This window comes from Enhydra lutris, unplaced genomic scaffold, assembly GCF_002288905.1.
Source record: "Enhydra lutris kenyoni isolate GAN:26980312 unplaced genomic scaffold, ASM228890v2 scaffoldscaffold22, whole genome shotgun sequence".
Classification (NCBI taxonomy): domain Eukaryota; kingdom Metazoa; phylum Chordata; class Mammalia; order Carnivora; family Mustelidae; genus Enhydra; species Enhydra lutris.
Window position 1 is genome coordinate 27,269,463 of NW_019154106.1, and position 20,087 is coordinate 27,289,549.

Genomic DNA, 20,087 nt, shown 5'->3' on the forward strand with positions numbered 1-20,087 from the left:
TAGTTTGTAAACAATGTGAATAAAATATTTAACATGTTCAAGTGTCTCCGTGTTGTTAAATTCGGCAAGGCAGGTTCAGGAAAGGGATAGCGACCTAAAAAACCTTTTAGGACACTTCTGTTGCTTAGCATTTTGGAGATGGAGATTTTTAAAGAGCCCCAAAAGATGCAAGAAATATATGCAATGATCCTACCCACCACCTCTACATCCTAAGACAGAGGGTCCCCTTGCAAAATGGAATATATGGGCCAGTGGGACCTTAGAGATAGGTTTTTGTTTGGTACACACACACACACAAATGCACACACACACAAATGCACACACACGCACTTTTTTTTTTTCTTTTTTGCTATTTGTTTTGAGGTTTGGTTTTGTTTCTTACTATGAATAGTTAGTTACCTTATGTAAAAATCAGGGGGTTTACAGAAAAATCCAGATTTCCAGCTTCTTTTAAAAAATCAGATCTGTCAACACTAGTTCCTCAATACATTGTGGCAATAATTTCCTGGAGCTAAGTAGAAACAGCCCCTTGAGGCACAGCATTTGGTCACCAGTCATACCTCTTTCCAGGCATTCAGCTTTGTTCTTGCATTATTGTGGTTGGTTTTGGTTTTGGTTTTCATACATCCAGAATGCTTGTACATTTTGAATTTGGGAACCCCATCCTGGCCATCTAAAGAGGTAAGTACCATGTCAATGGAAAGGATCAAAGCCCACAGTCCCACTAAAAGAAGAGATTGTCCAGAAAATTGGAAATATTCTAACAGGAAGTAACGAGGAACTTCTGGGCAGAGCTTGGAAGGAGCAGAACCAAGAAGCTGAGGCAAGGGGATGGAGGGAAATGAAGTAGGGGCATAGCAGCTTGTGGGGGGGAAGGGAAGAGTAACAGGGGCCTCAAGCAATTCACAGAACAAAAGCATTTCTCCCTCTGCCACTCAAGAAGTTTTCCCTTTACAAAATCATTGAATCAGCATCCTCTCTAATTAGGTTCCTAGTGCTGCCCATGAGAAATTAATGGAAGGCTTAAAATTTGGAGGCTTAAAACAAGAGGAATTCATTCTCTCCCAGTTCTGGAGGCTGGAAGTCTGAAATCAAGGTGTTGGCATGGCCATGCCCCTCCCTAGGCTCTAGGAAAGAATCCTTCCTTCTCTCCTTCAGCTTCTGGTGGCTCCAGGCCTCCTTTGCTTATGGCTATAAGATTCCAATCTCTGCCTCCATCTGCATGTGACCTGCCCCTCCTTCTCCCCTTTGGTCTCTTAAAAGAATACTCATCACCGGATTTAGAAACCATCTTAATAATCCAGGAGGATCCTATCCTGAGACCCTCTACTTAATGACACCTGTAAACTCTTTTCCAAATAAGGTCACCTTCACAGGTTCCAGAGGCTGGGACATGGGCCATCCTACTGGAGGACATCATTCAGCCCACTATACTCTTTAAACTGTGAACTTTACTTAAACATAAACCTTCATGACACAATTCACTGAACAACCGAAAATACAAAGAGCTGCTTAAAGTACCCCACTTCCAGCAAACGACACTGAAGCAAAACAAAAACCTAAAACAATGTAAAATTCACTTCTCAAACAGCCAAATGAGGGACTAAGATCCTTTAGAAAAAAGATCACAATACAGCTTTCCACAGAAAACTTTCAGTATATTCCTGTGTGTTTAAAATTGTCCAAAATTCAAAAGTATACAGAACTTTTTGAGTTCACCTCTACCAACCTTTCGCATCTTTAAAAGCTCTGGTAACGATTTTAAAGCCTTCCATTTTTCTTATCAGCTCCTTTAAAGTGAAATTTGGCCATTTGCTTTGCAGTCCCATACTAAGAGGCAAAGAAATGGCCAAGCAGCTTGGCCACGTTCCTCTCAGAAAAGCACGTGCTAAGTTCTTAAAACTCATTTCCTTAGTAGATCAGTTAAAATGATACTCCTTTATCAGGGAAACACAAAATTAACATATTTTTAAACCAAAATTCTGACACTGATTTTGAAAAGAACGAGATCCTTCCCACAGCTTAAAAGCCCAGACCTAGTCCTCTTTTCAGAAGAGCAAGCAATCAATTTTAAAATACCAGGAGTTGAGGGGCACCTGGGGGGCACAGTCAATTGAGAGTCTGACTCATGGTTTCAGCTCAGGTCACGATCTCAGGGTTGTGAGATCGAGCCCCGCATTGGCTCCACGATAAGCACGGAGTCTGCTTCAGTTTCTCTGTTCCTCTTCCTCTGCCTTTCCCACTCATGCACGGACTCTCTCTCAAATAAATAAATAAATCTTAAAAATAAGGAATATAACATAACATAATGTAACATAACATAACATAATGCCAGGAGCTGATCTTTAGACAGCAGTGTGCCAGAGGTTAAGTGAAAACGCCTTTAAAAGGCGAGAATATGAGAAATGAAAACATGTGTCCCCACAAAAGCACGCATGTGAACGTTTTCAGCTGCATTATTCATCTCATAGTGGCCAACAAGTGGAGACACCCCCATGTCTACTGACTGATGAATGGGCAAATAAGACACAGCATATCTATACAATGGAACATTATTTGGCAATAAAAGGAAATGAAGTACTAACACATGCTACAACGTGTAAGAACCTTGGAAACATTTCACTAAGTGAAAGAAGCCAGTCGAAAAGACCATACACTGTAGGACTCCATGTAAGTTAAGTGTGCAGAGGAGGCCAATTTCACATAGCAGCTGGATGGGTGATGGCCAAGGGCTGGGGCAGGATTCAGTTGGGGGAATTGCTAATTGTATAGGGTTTCTGGGGGGTGGGTGGAGTGCCAAAAATGTCCTAAAATCAATTGTGATGACTACACAACTCTCTGTATACACTAAAAAACCACTGAATTATATATTTTGTTTGGATTTTATGGTATGTAAATTATATCTCAAAAAAGTTCTTATGCAAAAAAAAAAAAAGAGAGAGAGAGAGAGGGAGAGGTTCCAGTGATCCATTGTGTTAAATACTGCTAAGAGATCACGTGAGTGAAGAATGAGAATGGACCATTGGATTTCTTTTGTTGTGCTAAAATATATATATACAAAATTTAATATTTTAACCTTTTTTAAAAGCTGTATTTGAGAGGGAGAACAGAGGGGAGAGCAGAGAGAGAGGGAAAGTCTCAAGCAGACTTCATGCTAAGCGTAGAGCCGGACATGGGGTTCAATCTCATGACCCTGAGACCATGACCTGAGCTGAAACCAAGAGTCCCTTTCTTAACGAACTATGCCACCCAGGCACCCCTATTTTAACCACCGTTAAGTATACAATTCAGTGGCATTAAATACATTCACACTGTTGTGCAATCATTACCACACTATCCATCTCCAGAACTTTTTCCTGTTGCCAAACTGAAACACTGTTAACTATTAAACACTGTTTCTTCCTCCCCACCATAGGAACCTCATGTAAGTGGAATGATGCTATATTTGCCCATCTGCATCTGGCTTATTTCCCTTGTGTCATGTCTTTAAGGGTCATCCATATTCTATCCTGTGTTAGAACTTCCTTCCTTTTTAAGCCTGAATAATATTCCATTGTGTGGATATACCAAATTTTGTTTATTCATTCATCCATCAATGGACACTTATGTTTTTTTCCGCCTTTTGGACATTGTGAGTAATGTAGCTATGAACACTGGGTGCAATATTCCTTCAAGTCACTGCTTTCACTCCTTTTGGGTATACACCCAGAAATGGCACTACTGGATGAGAGTATTGGATTTTAGTGGCATGGAAGCCACTGGTGACCTTGGCGAGGGCAGCCTGATTGTAGTAGTTTCAAGGAAGGACAGAAGACAGGAAGGATAGCAAGTAAGTAAAGGAAATTCTTTTAAAGTATTTTTCAACAAAGGGGGCAGTAACAGGAGAGCCCTATGAGGACAAGAGAGGATTTGATGAGATTTGGAATAGCAGGTTTGCAAGCTAACAGGGATGAGGTAGGAGAGGGCAGGGGGATCCAAGAGCAGGAGGAAAGGCATGGGGTCAGTGCACACATGAGGTCTGGCCTTCAGCAGGGACAGAGCTCATCTCTGTCAACAGGAAGGAAAGGAGAGCATGGTGATGTCGATGCTGGCAAGTTGGAAGACTCTGGTGGAGGAAAAGATAAGGAAGCTATTCTATCCTTGGTGAAATAAGGAGCTGAAGGGAGAGGGGGAGCCAAGCAGGAGGATTTACCAAAGAGAGAAAAACAGATTTCCAGGCAGTACTGGGGGCCCACTTGAGGTTTGTGGTCAAATTTGTAAAAGCCCAGTCAAAAGGGCTGTGGTTTGCTTCGGTCATGGTCATTTCCAGTGCGGAAACTGAGTCGCTGAGAGGCATCCTTGACCAAGGCTGGGTTCTGGAGTAGTTCTTATTTAGAACTAGATCAAATATAAACAAAGTAAGAAGGGAACTAAAGACACAAAGAGGGTGATGACCATTCAGAATTGATTAAAAATCCCAGTAGTGTGGAAGAACTAATGGGAAGGGAAGTCTATGGTAGATTAATGTTCAGATAGACACACACATACACACACACACACACACACATAAAGAGTCACATCCATGGATGGAGTACAATTTCTCACACTTGGAAAAAAGAAAAAAGAGTAGGTTTCCCTTTCTTGCATTCTTGCACTTCTGCCATCACTAGGAACTAGCCATCACCATGTGTCCCAGAAGGATGAGAGACATGTGACACAGAGCCACATCAACAAACTGCCACAGCTGAGCCCAGCCTCGATCAGTCAATCCCTAGCTGACTTGGAGACATGAGTGATATATGATTATTGTTTCAAGTCACTGAGTTGTGAAGTGCTTTGTTACAAGGCAGAAGCTGACCAAGATGAGGCCCTGGGATACTGAGCTGGAAAGAAGTGGTGGTCAAAATCAATATTTTGAATAATGACCGTACAATCCTATGGACATAGAACAATTAATGGTCCCCCTTAGCGATGAGGGAACTAATACTGAGAGGTGAGGCAACTTGCTCAAATACCACAGGTGGAAAATGGCAGAGCACGGATCTGAATCTTGGTCTCTTGTGGTTCTAAAGCCTTTGTAATATCCTACCTCTTACTAATTTTATTCTCCTTAGGAATTTGGCTCAGAAACTCTCAGGATGTATTTTAATGTCACCTAAAAGGAATATAATTGGGTACTGCTGCCCAGGAAGTAAAACCTGAGGAAGTTAACCTCATCAATATTTATCTTTGAAAATTATAAAAAGAGGTCTCCAGAGGACAAAAGTGGAGACACTTGCAGGTGTCAGATTGTTACATACCAGAAACATGTTAGATATATGTGATTTTTAACTACTGACTTATTTCTAGAGGACAGAATAGACCAAAGCAGAAAATTATCTCAAAAACCCCATCTTTGTGTTTATGACCAATTTTCAAATAAACTCTTTCCCCCATGTCAAACTACATTAATTTTTATGAGTTTATCTTATATATTTAATCATATAAAAAGCCAGAACTGTAGTAAAGTCACTAAATTGAAAGTATTCACCAGCAGGCACAAATGGACAATTTTACTCTCTATGTTGGCAAACAGAACAGTTTCCAAACACACTCAAATATAGGAAGGATTTAGGCAGGAGAATTTGGCAGGGAGGGGTAAAAAAAAGTTTGAGCTGAAGGACTGCAAGTTTGTATCTACTAGGGGTCCAACAGTTTCCTGTAGCCCAAGATCCCAGGGAATTTCTGAGAGCGAGTAAAACTGGTTTTGAAGAGCTGAGGTGACGGGAATAAGGATTTTCAAAGAAAAAAGGTTTCATTCAGTACTCAAGAGCTCACGTCTAGAGTATTCCATTTAAGCATGATAGGCAAAGATGATAGGCAAGAAAAAAAGAAAGAAAAGAACCGGAGGTTCTTATTTTAAAAATTCATAAACGGATAAGGAAGTGAACTAATGGACAAGAGACTTAAGTAACTTTCAAAGTTGGAAAATTTGCTATTTTCCCAGTAGGATGAAAAGTTCTGGTCCAGAGTTTCTTAGAAAACTGTGTCTAAAGGCTACTGGTTTAAACAAATAATATAGTATCACTGTAATATTGGTATTCTCAGTTTTAAGGGTAAGCATCTGAAAATACATGATATTCAGGCTAAGAGTCCAAGATATATACGGAGCCCAAAGAAATCAAACACCATTCTTCTTATGTGCAGATTATTTTATTGTAAAAATGTAGCAATTACAAATCAGTCTGTTGCAAAATCAATGCTATATGAGCATAGATGTAATTCCAAGTTCAGAAAAATCTGATCAGTTCCAGGCAGGAGTAAGCATTAAGCTATGATGTCAGTGAAATTATTTTCAAAAGACATCAATGCATTAAATGTGTTTTTCCTATACAGAACTGAGAAAAATGAAAATTACTGAGTAGATGATCTTTTCTTCTTATATAATTACAGCCATATTTTTATACAATAAGGCCATGAGATGATAAGTAAACATACTAATTTCACCAAGATTTTTTTCTCATCAAATAAAATCATATTTCTTCCAGAAACTGTCATTCTAGTCATTTTAAGTGAATAATCCAATCAACTGTCAAAAGCGAGTATGTTTTCTTTTTACCATTATTAAGCCCTATCCTTATTCCCCCCCCAGGGAAATAGCACTAAACGCCAATGCTACATTATTTGCGATAGAAACCTGGATTATTATTTGAAAGACATGGCTTGTGATTGTGCACCAAGCCCAGGAGAATCTTCTATCTGGCAAAGAATGGGTAGGTGTGTGAACACCATGGTTTGCTTCTCAGATGGAGAGCAACTTGGGGCAGGCCCAGGGCCCCGACTCACAGGTTGGCTTTCTCCCGTGCCGCCAGGTGGGACCCATGCTGCATAAAGGTGTGAATCGCATTCTGTTTTAAAAGAACAAGACCAACAGGTTAATTAACTCGCTCAGCAGCAGCAGCCCGGTGTTCATCTTGGCTTTAATTTGTGCTCACATGAAGATAATAACCATTGGGAATTGCATTTACCTACATGACCTTATGTGGTCCAGAGCTAAAGCAAAGAGGGTGTGCTGTGCAGGTGAGTTCTTTACCTGGCAAGGGAGTGTCTGAACAGCTTGGAAAATTTAACAGTTGTCCCTGGGAAGAATCATCACTAAGGAAACCAAACTTTCCAACCAAGTCTGATCCAGAACACCCTTCCTTTACCCCAGCCGGGCTGCTCTGGGCTCACCTTGGGTTTCTGAGCATTGTATTCATCCAAAAGAGCCTGGATGCGGGCCCCATAGTCAGGATGGACATCACTGAAGTTCTTGACCTAAAACCAAATGACAAAAATGTAAACTGACCCTAGCCCCTCTTAGGCTGGCCTCCGGCACGCGTGGCACAGTGTTTACTCTGTAGGAGAGGAAGGAAGGCACAGCAATGCAGCGTATAATACCACAGAGTAAGACTGAGAGGATTCGGGGGAAACCCTGGCACACACCGCCTGAGCAACCTTGGAGAAGTCATTCCTCTGAGCGTCAGTGTCCACTCCCCACAAAATGAGTGACATAATGAAACCTACCTCAGAGAATGAGGTGAGTGGCACTTGCTGCACATAAGGAGCGGGCCTCGGGGTGACTCTACAAGTCACAGTGATTTGTAGACCAAGACGGGCCCAGACACCACCTGACTTCAAAGTGAGGTGTACAAAGACGGTGGCCCGCGCTGGGCAACTCCACATACTTCAAGCAGGAGTTCCCAACCACAGGCTGACCCTGAGCGGACAGCAGGAGGGGGGCACTGTGAACCCCCAGGAAGCCTTACAGTTTCAGCACAGGCAAGAGAAGAAGACCAAGGGTTCAAGCCCAGTTCTGCTGCTTACACATTGTCCCACTCGTTCTCATCAGTGAGATAAAACCCGCCCCCGCCTACCTCACAGAGCAAGCGTCCAGCTCTCAGCTGCAGAAGGAAACGTGTAAATAGTGTCTCCGCAGTTTAAAAGGTTATTTTTAGACACACACTTGTGAGAGACAGTTAAAGACACAGAACTTTGCCTACAGAGAAAGTGCCCAGCCTGCTGGTACTTGTCCCAGGCCTTTGAACACATCCCAGAGAGCTGCCGGTCCAGCTGTCCCTTTGAACAGAGAAGCAGCGACCAAGACAGGCAACTACAGGGTTGTCTCAACTTCCAAGAAGCTTACTCCTGTGGCAGGCCCCAAAAACTGCGAGCGGGAAGGCTCCATGAAGCACAGTGAGGTGCCGTCAGAAATACCCTGGCCCCTCAGCTCAGGAGTTCAGCCTGAGCTGTGGCAGCGGCTCAGTGCTCCCCAGAGACAGTGCAAGTTTCCAGCTACTTCTGAAGGAGGGTTAGGTGTCATGACACCGAGTGGTTAGAAGATAGGCTCCGCAACACAAAAAAAAGCAATCCGTATTTCTTATTGTCTAAAGTTGAAGCAAAATTGGGGCAGGACCCACATTTTTATATTGGACAAGACTCTAGCACAGAACTTGGTGGCAGTCGATGAAGAGCGTAGGACAGAATTCACCCTGAATTCAACTCAATTATTACACACTGAACAAAGAACTGAAGGATGAGCGGCTATGCCACATTCCCTGGAGAAAAAAACATGCAGAGTAAAGAATCGGGGGTGGGCTGGGGATCAGTCCTAATTTTTTTTTTTAAGTCCAATTAGCTCAAGCAGAACAGAAGCGACATTCACTTAAGGGTTCTCTCACACAGCTGCGCTCTCTCCTCCGGCCAGCAGATGTCACCCGCCGGCTGAAGTATCACTCACCGCTTTCTTCTGGATGAAAAGCTGTGCATCCTTCAGGTGGCCTGCGATGTTCTTGCACAGGCGTTTCCTCTCCTCCTCATTCAGCACCTTCGTGTAGAACGTCCGCACCTGCGCAGGGAAAATGCGCAATGCGGTATATATATATATATGGATTATATATATAAATAACCAGTCTGTTGTGAACAAAATTCACCCAATGTGCTGCCTTTGAAATGAAAAAATAACTTCTCATTGGTGTAATGAGAAAGTGTTTAGAACTGAAGGGTAAGCTATAATTCTAGCAAAAACTGTCATTTGTATGGAGTTCCTCACATTTCGTTTTGTGGAACAGGGAGAATTCAGTTGACAACAGCTCTCATAACTGCTTCTTGGAGTCATGTCCTTTGTAGTCAGTGTTTTTAGATGTCTCTTACAAGCTGAAGACACAGTAGAGCCTACAATTAAGAATCCCACACCTTGCTACAGACACGTCCAGAGCCGGCAAGCCGTCATCAAATGGAAACTTAGCATGATACAACCTTTGTTCAATTCATCCAGAACCATAGAGGAAGAAACCCTAATTCATTAATATATACCTTAGTTTCTCAGAAGCAATGCTTTCTTGGAGATGACACATGTTAATAGTTAAACTGTTTATATGATTAAGCTTGCCTCTAATATGAATATCAATCGATTAAAATGAAAAATAGCAACTTAGAAGTAAGGTAGATGAGTCCTAAGGGCTTTGCTCACTTCTGAAACCAACCATTTCTAAGTAACAACTATGATTTTTATTCTAACATGTCATTCATTCATTTATTCAACCATATTTATTTATAAAGTTTCTATAATATACCAGGCACCATCCTATGTCCTATTCTACTAATGTTTATAAAGTCCAAAAATACCCAATTATCCAAAGTTTCAAATTCATACAATGTCAAAGTGTTCATAGCTTTTCTAAGTGTGTTATCAAATATCAAGCCATAAAAACATTTTAAAAATTTGAACAAATTGGGGCGCCTGTGTGGCTCAGTGGGTTGGACCTCTGCCTTCGGCTCAGGTCATGATCTCAGGGTCCTGGAATCGAGCCCCGCATCGGGCTCTCTGCTTGGCGGGGAGACGGCTTCCCGCCCGCCCCCGCCTGCCTCTCTGCCTACCTGTGGTCTCTGTCTGTCAAATAAATAAATAAAATCTTTAAAAAAATTTTTTTTGAACAAATTTTACATTTGAAACCAAAGTTTAAAAAATCAAACTTTGGGGGCGCCTGGGTGGCTGAGTGGGTTGGGCCTCTGCCTTCGACTCAGGTCATGATCTCAGCGTCCTGGGATCAAGCCCCGCATTGGACTCTCAGCTCGGTGGGGAGCCTGCTTCCCCCTCTCTCTATGCCTGCTGCTCTGCCTACTTGTGATCTCTCTATGTCAAATAAATAAAATCTTAAAAATAAAAATAATAAAAACATCAAACTTCGGACATGACCACAATCCAAACTGCATTACGGGGATTTTCTCAGATCTGTCCCCCAATTCACTAATTCTCTCTTCAGCTATATCTAACACACTGCTTAACCATCCACTGAGATACTTTAGTATGTTAAATTTTTATTCGAAAGATTGTACTTTTTGTTTCTAAAAACATCTATTTGGTTCTTTCTTAAATCTATTCATTTTTGTTTTCCCATATCTTATTTTTATCTTGTAGATCATATCCCATTCTCTATCTCCTTGAATACAGTATACATGCTTATTTTAAAGCCCTTTTAGATTATTCTGTCATGTACATGATTCTTCCACCTATGGCATGTGCAATTTCTCAGGGCACTGGATTTCCCTACTTGTACTATAATTCTTCCCTGGGGCTCATCTCCAACAGGAGTTATCTTCTGCAGAACCATCACCTGCGTCCAAATTGTTAAGGGGTCTTGTGATTTTTTTCACCATTTCTGCAAAGGGGCCTAAAGGGTTCGCTGACTCATTGTTTCTCAGGCCAGGACTTCTAGGTGGTTCTAAGTGGAACAAGAGTGCAGAGACCTCACCTAAGAGGAGGAGAGTAGAAGAAGGGATGCCCAATTTCTCAGGAAGTATAGAGCCCACAGGCTGGCAAGCTGTAGCCTCAGTCTGGTGGATAGTTTTCCCCATGGAGTGCCAGTTCCTGACTCTCATCATTATGTCACAAGTCAAGAGGCCAGTTCTAGCTCTCTGCAACACATGGAGTCTGCAGCCTAAACTCCAAGCCCCTTGGAGTCATAAAATCTTGATAAAGATGTAAATAAAGTCTGGTTACCCACCATGATATATATACCTTTGATGTTCATGCACTATTATGATTCCTTTTTCATTTCTAGAACCCAGAGATTTAATTTTGTTAGTTCAACTACTTTTCTTTTTATTTTTTAATCTAGCATGTCCATGTATGACAAATAGAAGTGTGGCCTCCTATGTTCCATCAGTCTATCATCAAACTAAAAGGAAATTGGTCCTGCAGTTTCAGTGGTGTGCTGGAGCCCACCTGCTTATGAGAGCAGATTGTTATCTTTTTAAGAATTTTGTGAGTTGTTGGGGCACCTGGGTGACTCAGTGGTTTAAAGCCTCTGCCTTCGGCTCAGGTCATGATCCCAGGGTCCTGGGATCAAGCCCCACATCTGGCTCTCTGCTAGGCAGGGAGCCTGCTTCCCTTCCTCTCTCTCTTTCTCCCTCTTTGCCTACTTGTGATCTCTCTCTCTCTGTCAAATAAATAAAATCTTTAAGAAAAAAAAAAAAGAATTTTGTGAGTTGTTAAAACACGGTTGTTATTAAAAACTCAATTATATGTTTATATATAATTTACATACTTACAGTTAAATTACATTATAAACAAAAATAATAAACCTTCAAAATGTATGCTTAATTAATACACTATTACCTATGTTCCTGAGATGATTTGTGTCTACTGTATTACTACAGTAGAAACAGAACAAAATAGTGTGATACTGAACCTCATGTCCCAATGCCACAGATGTAGTGACGCCATGTTCCTAGCTTGGAATCAGCTCTAGAGAATATTTTCACCAAGAAGACTGACAAACACTATAGGTTATCTGGGTGGCTCAGTTCGTTAAGCCGCTGCCTTTAGCTCAGGTTATGATATCAAGGGTTCTGGGACAGCGGCTCTGCCAGGCTCCCTGCTCAGCAAGGAGTCTGCTTCTACCTCTCCCTCTGCCCCTCCCCCTGCTTGTGTTCTCTCTCTCTCTCTCTCCCTCTCAGATAAATTAAATCTTAAAAAAAAAAAAAAAAAAAAAAGGAAAATTTACAAACACTATAAACCAGGGCTTTGCCCCCTGTACACAAATGTTAATATTTATCAACACACCACTCAATAAAACCCACATAAAATACTTGCTCTCCCAGAGATCTGGTTAATCTAGCTCCAAGAGAGTAATAAAAAAGCACATGAACAAACACAAAGAGAAAGAGCGCCCCTCTCTCAGCAGGTGGACAACTCAGCCGGTGGCTGCAACAGAAATAGTATGGTCTCCCTACCCATCTGAACCCGGCTTCCGCAGTCACACTGCTCGGGCAAAAGGCAGGCGGGACTTGGAAGTCGAACTGGGGAAGTCTCCAGGGAGCTCTGATCTGCACAGCCTTACACCTGGCTAGCAACCACCATCTGTACACACAGCTCAGCGGCTCAATGCAGAGGGGCATGGACTCCACACACAGGACAGCTGTTCAATTTCATTGACCCGATAAAGATTCTAAATGGTTTTATCAGCTCCAACACCTAACCATAGAACTTTGATAGCAGGACCAAATTCTTTTCAAAGGAAACGTGATATTTTTACTAGTATACACAAATTGAGAGAATGATTTTTCTTCTTTCGTAAGCTTTTTAAGTGTTACAGCCCTATGGTAAAGGGCACCAACCCTAAGTGTGGGTTCAATGATTTCCCAGTGAACATACTACGCAACCACCACCCAGATAAAGAAGAAACATCACTTACACCTCAGAAATCTCCCCACCAGAGTCCCTCCTTCCGGTTATTATCCCCCTTTCTCCAACTGCATCCCCAAATGTAATTCTTTTGACTTCTCATATTTTCAATGTGTTCTGGCAAATGTGCTTATCTAAGCTCTCGTTGAACAGCTGCGTAACAGGAACAGTCTTGCACATGTCTTCCGGTGCTCACATGTCTACATTTCTATTGGGTTCCTACATAACAGTGTACTTTACCAGGGTCAAAAGACACACACGTGTTTAGCTTGAATGGATACTGAGACACAGCTTCCCAAAACAGCTAAACTAATTTCCACTCACAGGAAAGAGAGCGTTGTTTCTCGTTCTCTCAACATTTGGTGTGGCCAGTCCTAATTCTAGCCACTCTGGTGCCTAGGTAGTGCTATCTCTTTGTGGTTTCATTTCGTACATCCCTGCTAACTATAGAGATAAACCACTTTTCTGTATGTTTTTCATTCATTTGGATATTGTCTTCTGTGAAGTGCCTGTTCAAGTCTTTGCCCATCTTCCATTCCTTGGTCTTTTTCCTCACTGCTCTGTAGGAGTTCGTTATATATTCTGGACATGGGTCGTTAGTTAGATGAACTGCATATATGTTCTCTCACTCTGTAAGCCATATATTATCTAAATTAATTTTTGCAGAGGTAGTATTAGCTAGTTTCACACCAGAGCAGAACTCATGCAGGCAAAATTCTTTGAAAGGTAGGGACTGTAGTACAATATATTGGTATCATCCGCATCACTAAAAATAATGCAGTAACTACAAAAGGCTTTTAGAAGATGTTTCATTTCATCTAAATCTGGTTTACATCCTACCATGCACGCATCCCTTTCAAATAAAGATGTCTTCATGGTGAATTAATTCATGTATTTAAATATCTTTTACTTAGAACCCACATTTATAAATTGAAAAAGTAGATACAGTTCCTATTCTAATTTAAATAATAAGTTTAACACCAACCACCCAAACCGAGCTCTAGGACAATTAGACTTTTAAATCTCCTTTTTCTCTTGTGTGAGGTCTAAGTTGTACTGGACACATTAATGAGGAGGCTCCTCTTTAAAGTGACAGGGTCTCTTTCAGTGCACCCACCGAGAGAACCTCACTCGGACAGCTATCGGTGATCAGAAAGAGGGTGGGCTCTTGACCTGGGAGGGTAGCCACAGGCTGGCCAAAAGTCAATGATGCAGCCTAGAGTGAAAACACCAGTCAAATCAATTCGACTCCCTCTCTCTAGAATCTGACACAGAAGTACTGAGAGAGAGAGACAGTGAAAAAGGATCCCCCGAAAAAGTAGTATATGGAAAAAGAAGCCATAGAGAAGAGTTAGGCGAAGGTCACAACAAAGCCACAGCAATGTTAAAACAGAAGCTATGAGGAAGCGAGGAGGAAGTCAGGAGGACACGGTAAGAATAAGCAACTGGTACTGAAAAATAGAAGCCGACAGGTGGAGTAGTTCGGTCCCCTGAACCGTGCCGGTGACCAGGGCGCCCTCCAGTGGACACAGCCACACTCTTGCTATGGAGGCTCCTAGTGCTACTATGAATCCTGTTCTAGTCCCTTAAATCTGGGCTGTCCTGCCTGGCTTCTCAGAAGCGGTTTTACTTAAGCTTTATTTACACATTTCTTACATTTCCATGCATCACTGCTTCCCCAGTGGCCCCACCTATAATCCCTTCAACAAAATTTGGGGGAACCGAAAGAAGTCTCCATACCTTATACTGAAAGAGCACAGAAACACAACACTTCAACTCCATCTAATAAAGGCACTGATTTATGATTAGAGACATCTTCTGTGAATTCAGTTTAAGACATATTAGACACCTTAAGAGGGGAAAATTGGGGCAGCCTGGGTGGCTCGATCAGTTAAGCGTCTGCCTCTGGATTTCGGCTCAGGTCATGATCTCAGGGTTGTGAAATCAAGCCCCACATCGGGCTCTGTGCTCAGCGTGGAGTCTGCTTGCGATTCTCTCTTACCTGAGTGACGTTATCTTCGTTGGCACTGTTGAAGCGCTGCACATCTGGAGAGCACTGGCTGCTATGTTCCAGGGCAGAAGGCTGCTGTTCCGGAGCACTAAAGCTATTGGGGTAGTAATTCGGAGCACCACCTTCAAAAGAAAACCATACAGATTCACTTGGGGAGGTGAAGAATGAATTAAGTCTACAAGCAGTCAATGTAGTAAGATATAATTCAAGTGGCGATCCCATCTACATGTATGTCCCGACACATATGCATGTGTTTACACACACAATCCATATGCATGTACAAGCCATTTTTAACATCTCCTATTTAGCTATAGGCAGGACTCAGATTCCTAGAGAATAATGCCACCTTCCAAATGCTCTCATGGGCAGTCCCACTCTGAGTTCTAATGAAGAGATCTTAAGTCTTCTTGAACACTTCAAGTGATCTGTTCTTGAAAATCTTCCGCTGCTTACTGGTACAAATACATTTATACATGTTTGATTTGGCCCCCACAGAAGATGAGACCCAAAGATACATTTCAAATCTGAGCATTTCATTTGGGATTGGGCTCAATTCAAACACTGAATCACAGAATCTTGGGGAGCAACTGAAAGTTCTAGCTCTGCTCCTTTAGTATACAGACACAGATAAACCGAGCTCTGAGATGCTAACTGCCTGGGCACAGTCATGTGGTGGTTAGTGCTAGAGCTGGGATCTGGGATCTGTCTGCTCTCTTCCATCCCAGCACAGACTACACTCCCATTACAGAACTCTATTTCACTATTTCTTCAAGGTTATTAAGATTCTCAGAATATCTTTCTTTTATTGACTACGACTTTATTCAATTCTAGCTTTACTTTCACTTCCTTCTACAAGTAAATAAAAAAGGACTTTAGTCCTTTAGTTTGATATTTCTAGTATGGCAGCACTCATTTATCTGGACTTATAGAAGAAGTAATGACAAATGCAATCAAAACATATTTTCTGACTTCTGGAATAAATTAAAAGGCCTTTTTTTTTCATTCTGGCATATTTGTCTTCCTAACTGCTTCAGCTGATGTTGACTGAAGCTTGAATTGCCTGAGCACATGTTGCCTAAGCAGGAGTGGCCTAGAAACCTCTTGAGTGTTTTGAACAAACCAGTCTGAGGTTGGAATTTTAACCAGCTCACTGCCAGGACAGATTATGCAGAGTGGATAATCAGGGTGTCTACAGATCACACCCATCAAGGCATCAAGGGCATGTAGGACAAAGGAAGGCCCCATACTATTATGAGGCCCAATCATTAGCCCTGGAGATTCATTCCAGGTCAGCGTTATCTATCTATAAGGCAAAGTGCTCCAACAACCAGCCACCACAATGGTCTCCCGCACTAAGAATTAGCTTTTTGAAATGTGCCAATTTGAGTAATTTTAAAATTCTGCCTCCAAATGAGTTCTGACCTTTTCTCAAAGTGGGAGTTATCTTCAAGTCACTGACTACTGGGAATAATTAAGCTCTGTCATTAAACTTCAAGAGCACAACCCAAATGCTTGGCTTTTAAAAGTAGGCAAAGGGTGTGTCAAAATGTATCTTTGAATAGTTTTTTCATACATAGGCCACCATAATGGTAAATAAGAAGGATAAACGTGAAGCAAGTACTTATTAATGAAGTTCCAGAATATACATGAACCTCTCCAATACAGCCAGTCTCGGGAATGAAAGGACTGCTGAATATGAAAGGAAGAAATCACTTTAGAATAAAAATGCAGAAGACCGACACAGGAAGTATCAGTTACTTTGGGCAACAGCACATCCCCTGAGCTCTGCAAACCTCAGGGAGAGGTACTGCAAATTCCTGATGTAATCAGTTAGTGAGCAAGTAAACTCATTAAACACATAGAAAAGGCTTAGTCAAAATGGTAACAAATGCAAGGCACAAAATCATATAAACAAAATAATCTTAAGTCTCCAAAAAATAGACACAGAGAAAACTGGCAGGAAATAAAGCAAAATGCCACAGTTGTGGCCTCTGAGTGTTGGGGCTGTAAGTGGGCTTATTCTCCCCTTCTCTTCTCCAAATTTTCTCTAGGGCACAATGTATTATTTGTATCAGAGAAAAGCAAACATTGTTTGAATACAGACATCTATGGCTATAAATATAAATCAGTAGTACATTTTCTGAAGGGATCACTGTAATCAGGCTCTTACTAAAACAAATGTGCCCTAAATGGTGGGGGGGAAGAAAATTAAGATCGATATTAAACTAGAGAGCATTAAAAGGAAAAAACATTAATCAAACATTCTCTAATTAGAACAAGTAATAAAAAATAGAGGCTGTTTTTACATGGGCACCAAAAATAGTGAAAAGAAAAAAAAATCATAAATTAGGCTGTTTGTACATGGGCACCAAAAAGAGTAGTTAAAAGAAAAAAAAATCATAAATTTTATGAATGAGCTCCAAAGAACTAAATACAGTAGCATCTCATCTCACCAGTTGATTTACATGAATTCAACTATATTCACTTTGAAAAAAAAAAAAAAAAAGTGAGGGAGAATTCCTTGATTTACTCTGTCTCCTTTATTCTAAACTGCCCCATGCCCTCAAAACCCCACCTACGTTTCTTCCTCCTTGGCCCCAGCCAATTACAACGGAAAACAAGAAACAGGAACTCTTGCCTTTGCACTTCCAAAAGTCTTAAGTCCTAGTGATCCAAGAGTGATAAGGAACTGTCCACTTTGTGAAAAGTCTTTGAAACCTAACCCCTAAGCTGAATGCTACTCTTCAACAGCCATGAAAGATCTTTCTCCCACCTTCCATGATCTGATGGACGGCAAGGAAAATCTGAGATGGGAACTCTTGATTAAACATATCAAACAGGTAAAAAATATGGAGTCTTCGGGCAGTTTAAACCATCCTTGCTTCATGGAGCAGAAGGTCCCCTTGGTCGTCTTCGCAGAGGAGGAGCCCGAAGACCATGGGCCTGGCAGGGCCTCCCCCACCCTCCGCTCAGCGGCACCCTCGGGCTCCCCCCGTCTCCCAGACATCTGAGGCCTACCCTGATTGTCGAGCATGCACATGGGGCCGTCACGCTGGTAGTTGGCCACTCGAGCACGGAAAGGACAGTTCACAGGTATCTGAAGATAGTTGGGTCCCAGGCGGTGACGGTGAGTATCAGGATAGGCAAAAAGGCGGCCCTACAGTTACAAATGAAACAGGCGCTGACTATGTGCAGTCACACACACAACAGAATGGTCTGCACACTTGCTTCTCAAACTTCAAGCACGAAGCACTCTCTAGAGCGTTACCACCAAACCCTGCCGAGCCCCCCAAAAGAGCAAAGTTTCGATCTCATGAGTTCTCCCGAACTGAACAGTCCTTAATCTTCTCCGTCATGCAGCCAAACAGCCATGAATCTTCATACCTGTTCCAGAAGAGAACTCTTTTTCTTCTCCTCAAATAACAAATTAGTGCCCTGCCTTATATTATTTCCCACTCTCAAGGATGTATCATATTGTAAAATACATCTGCTAGCACCCCACTGATTGGAATCCATGTCCTTTCCACAGTGATCTGGCTTACCACTTTGGGTAACACTTTAAAGTTTAATAACATGATCTTGAGAACATTGTTCATGACCATACAGCCACTGTCACCCTCAGATGCTCTTTAGTTCCCATCAGAGTGATTTCAAAGTCCCCCTACCTGGCTGTCCACTTTCAGCCCCTCTTCCACCATCACTGTCCTACATGTTCCTACCAAAGGCATCGGCCTCAGCCGCACACAGATTACATGACTTACCTACTCAAAAAACCTCAAACGTTTCCTCACTGGTCACCGAATGGCTAAGTAAGCACAGCAGTTCTTCCATGCTGTACGTATGGTTTCTCACATCCTCCCTAGCGTCAGAACTCACAGCTAACTGACGTATGTTCTAAAACAACTGAGCCAGGGACTGATATCTTGACCACACCTACTAAATAAAGCCCTTTCACCTTCTAAACACATTAAAAAAAAAAAAAAAAAAAAAAAAAACAAGACAGCACAGAAATTTAAAATACGTTTGCCACAGCCAAGTTAATACTGACAGAAATTATAGGATTCATTCATACAATTCAATTCACTAACAGAATTGCATTTCAGTTTATCATCTTTTCTCAGGACCCTCTTCCCAACAGTTTCAAATGAAATGTCTCAGACACTTGGTTTTTGTTGTTGCAGAGAACATGGATATGATCTGTGGTCCTTTGCCCTGGGCCGAGGCCTCCACCCAATGCTTCTCAGGTCTTCTAACTGTATGACTCAGTGTTGTTAACTGTCTCCATGTCTCACTGTGGCCCCAGAGAGCCATGGTGACCTGGATCATGAAGAGAATTTGGATAATATTTGTTCTTCAACCTATTCCCTCAATACCAGAGTTATGCAGGCTTAGCTCTACCTGTGACAAGTTCATGCCTTGGCAAATCCCAGTAACCTCCTTCAGGTTCAGCTCCCTTCCAACCCCAAGGCAGGGAAAGTTGGATGCCCAGGGTCCCAGGGCTTGGCCTCCTTTACTCCTTTCATACAAGCACTCCTTCCTGTGCTCTGTGAGCTGCTTGGCTCTCCTTCTCTATTCCCTGACCTCCAGTTCACCAACTGGACTGATTCTACTTGATATGCACACATCACATTTCTCAAAACCGAAAGGGACAATCGTACAAACTTCTACTCAAGCACTAAAGTCCCCTCTAACTGATGCTCAATGTACCCAACCTTACTTCTTCCACTCTAGGAAAAAGTGACTGTTTACAGTTGAAATACACCCAACATGGTCCGCCTGTACTCAGGCCTCTCTCCTGCCCTATTTTATCTCTGCTGAAAACTGAAATCCTACCCATTCTTTAAAAGCCATCTCAAGGGGTGCCTGTGTGGCTCAGTCAGTTGGGCATCTGCCTTCGGCTCAGGTCATAGTCCCAGAGTCCTGGGATCAAGCCCCACATCGGGCTTCCTGCTCAGCAGGGAGTCTGCTTCTCCTTCTCCCACTTGCCCTGCTCATGCTCTCTCTCTCTCACTCTCAAATAAATAAAATCTTTAAATAAATAAATAAAAGCCATCTCAAATGCTACCTCATTCTTGAAACTTTGTCATCATCCTCCTAACAGACAAGATTTCTCCTAACTCACATGACATTCTGCCTTATATTATAGTTATCTTATGTTTTTATATGTTATCGCAGCCACAGCAGTCTATCTTATGCAGAGAGATATTCAATTTCTTTTAGTTAAGGGGCGCCTGCGTGGCTCAGTTAAGCATCCAACTCTTGATTCTGGCTCAGGTCATGATCTCAAGGTTGTGAGATCGAGCCCCGCATCAGGCTCCACACTGGGAAATGGAGCCTGCTGAAGATTCTCGCTCCCTCACCCTCTGCCCCTTCCCCTCACAAGTGGCCTAT

General features: G+C 42.1%; 1 protein-coding gene across 2 annotated transcripts in view; it reads right to left on the bottom strand.

Moving 5' to 3' along the window:
- Positions 1 to 6,152: 6,152 nt before the first annotated feature.
- LOC111149443 (catalase) overlaps positions 6,153 to 20,087 on the bottom strand; it is a 38,828-nt gene continuing 24,893 nt past the window's right edge. The window contains exons 9-13 of one of the 2 annotated variants that reach the window (XM_022506527.1): positions 17,715 to 17,853; positions 14,688 to 14,818; positions 8,738 to 8,845; positions 7,192 to 7,275; positions 6,153 to 6,866 (exon numbers count right to left, since the gene is read on the bottom strand). In XM_022506527.1, coding sequence (XP_022362235.1) covers positions 6,801 to 6,866; positions 7,192 to 7,275; positions 8,738 to 8,845; positions 14,688 to 14,818; positions 17,715 to 17,853 — 528 coding nt within the window. In that variant the 3' untranslated portion in view covers positions 6,153 to 6,800. Of the gene's footprint in view, positions 6,867 to 6,922; positions 7,276 to 8,737; positions 8,846 to 14,687; positions 14,819 to 17,714; positions 17,854 to 20,087 lie in introns of those variants that run through there. The other variant, XM_022506526.1, reaches the window with a different exon arrangement.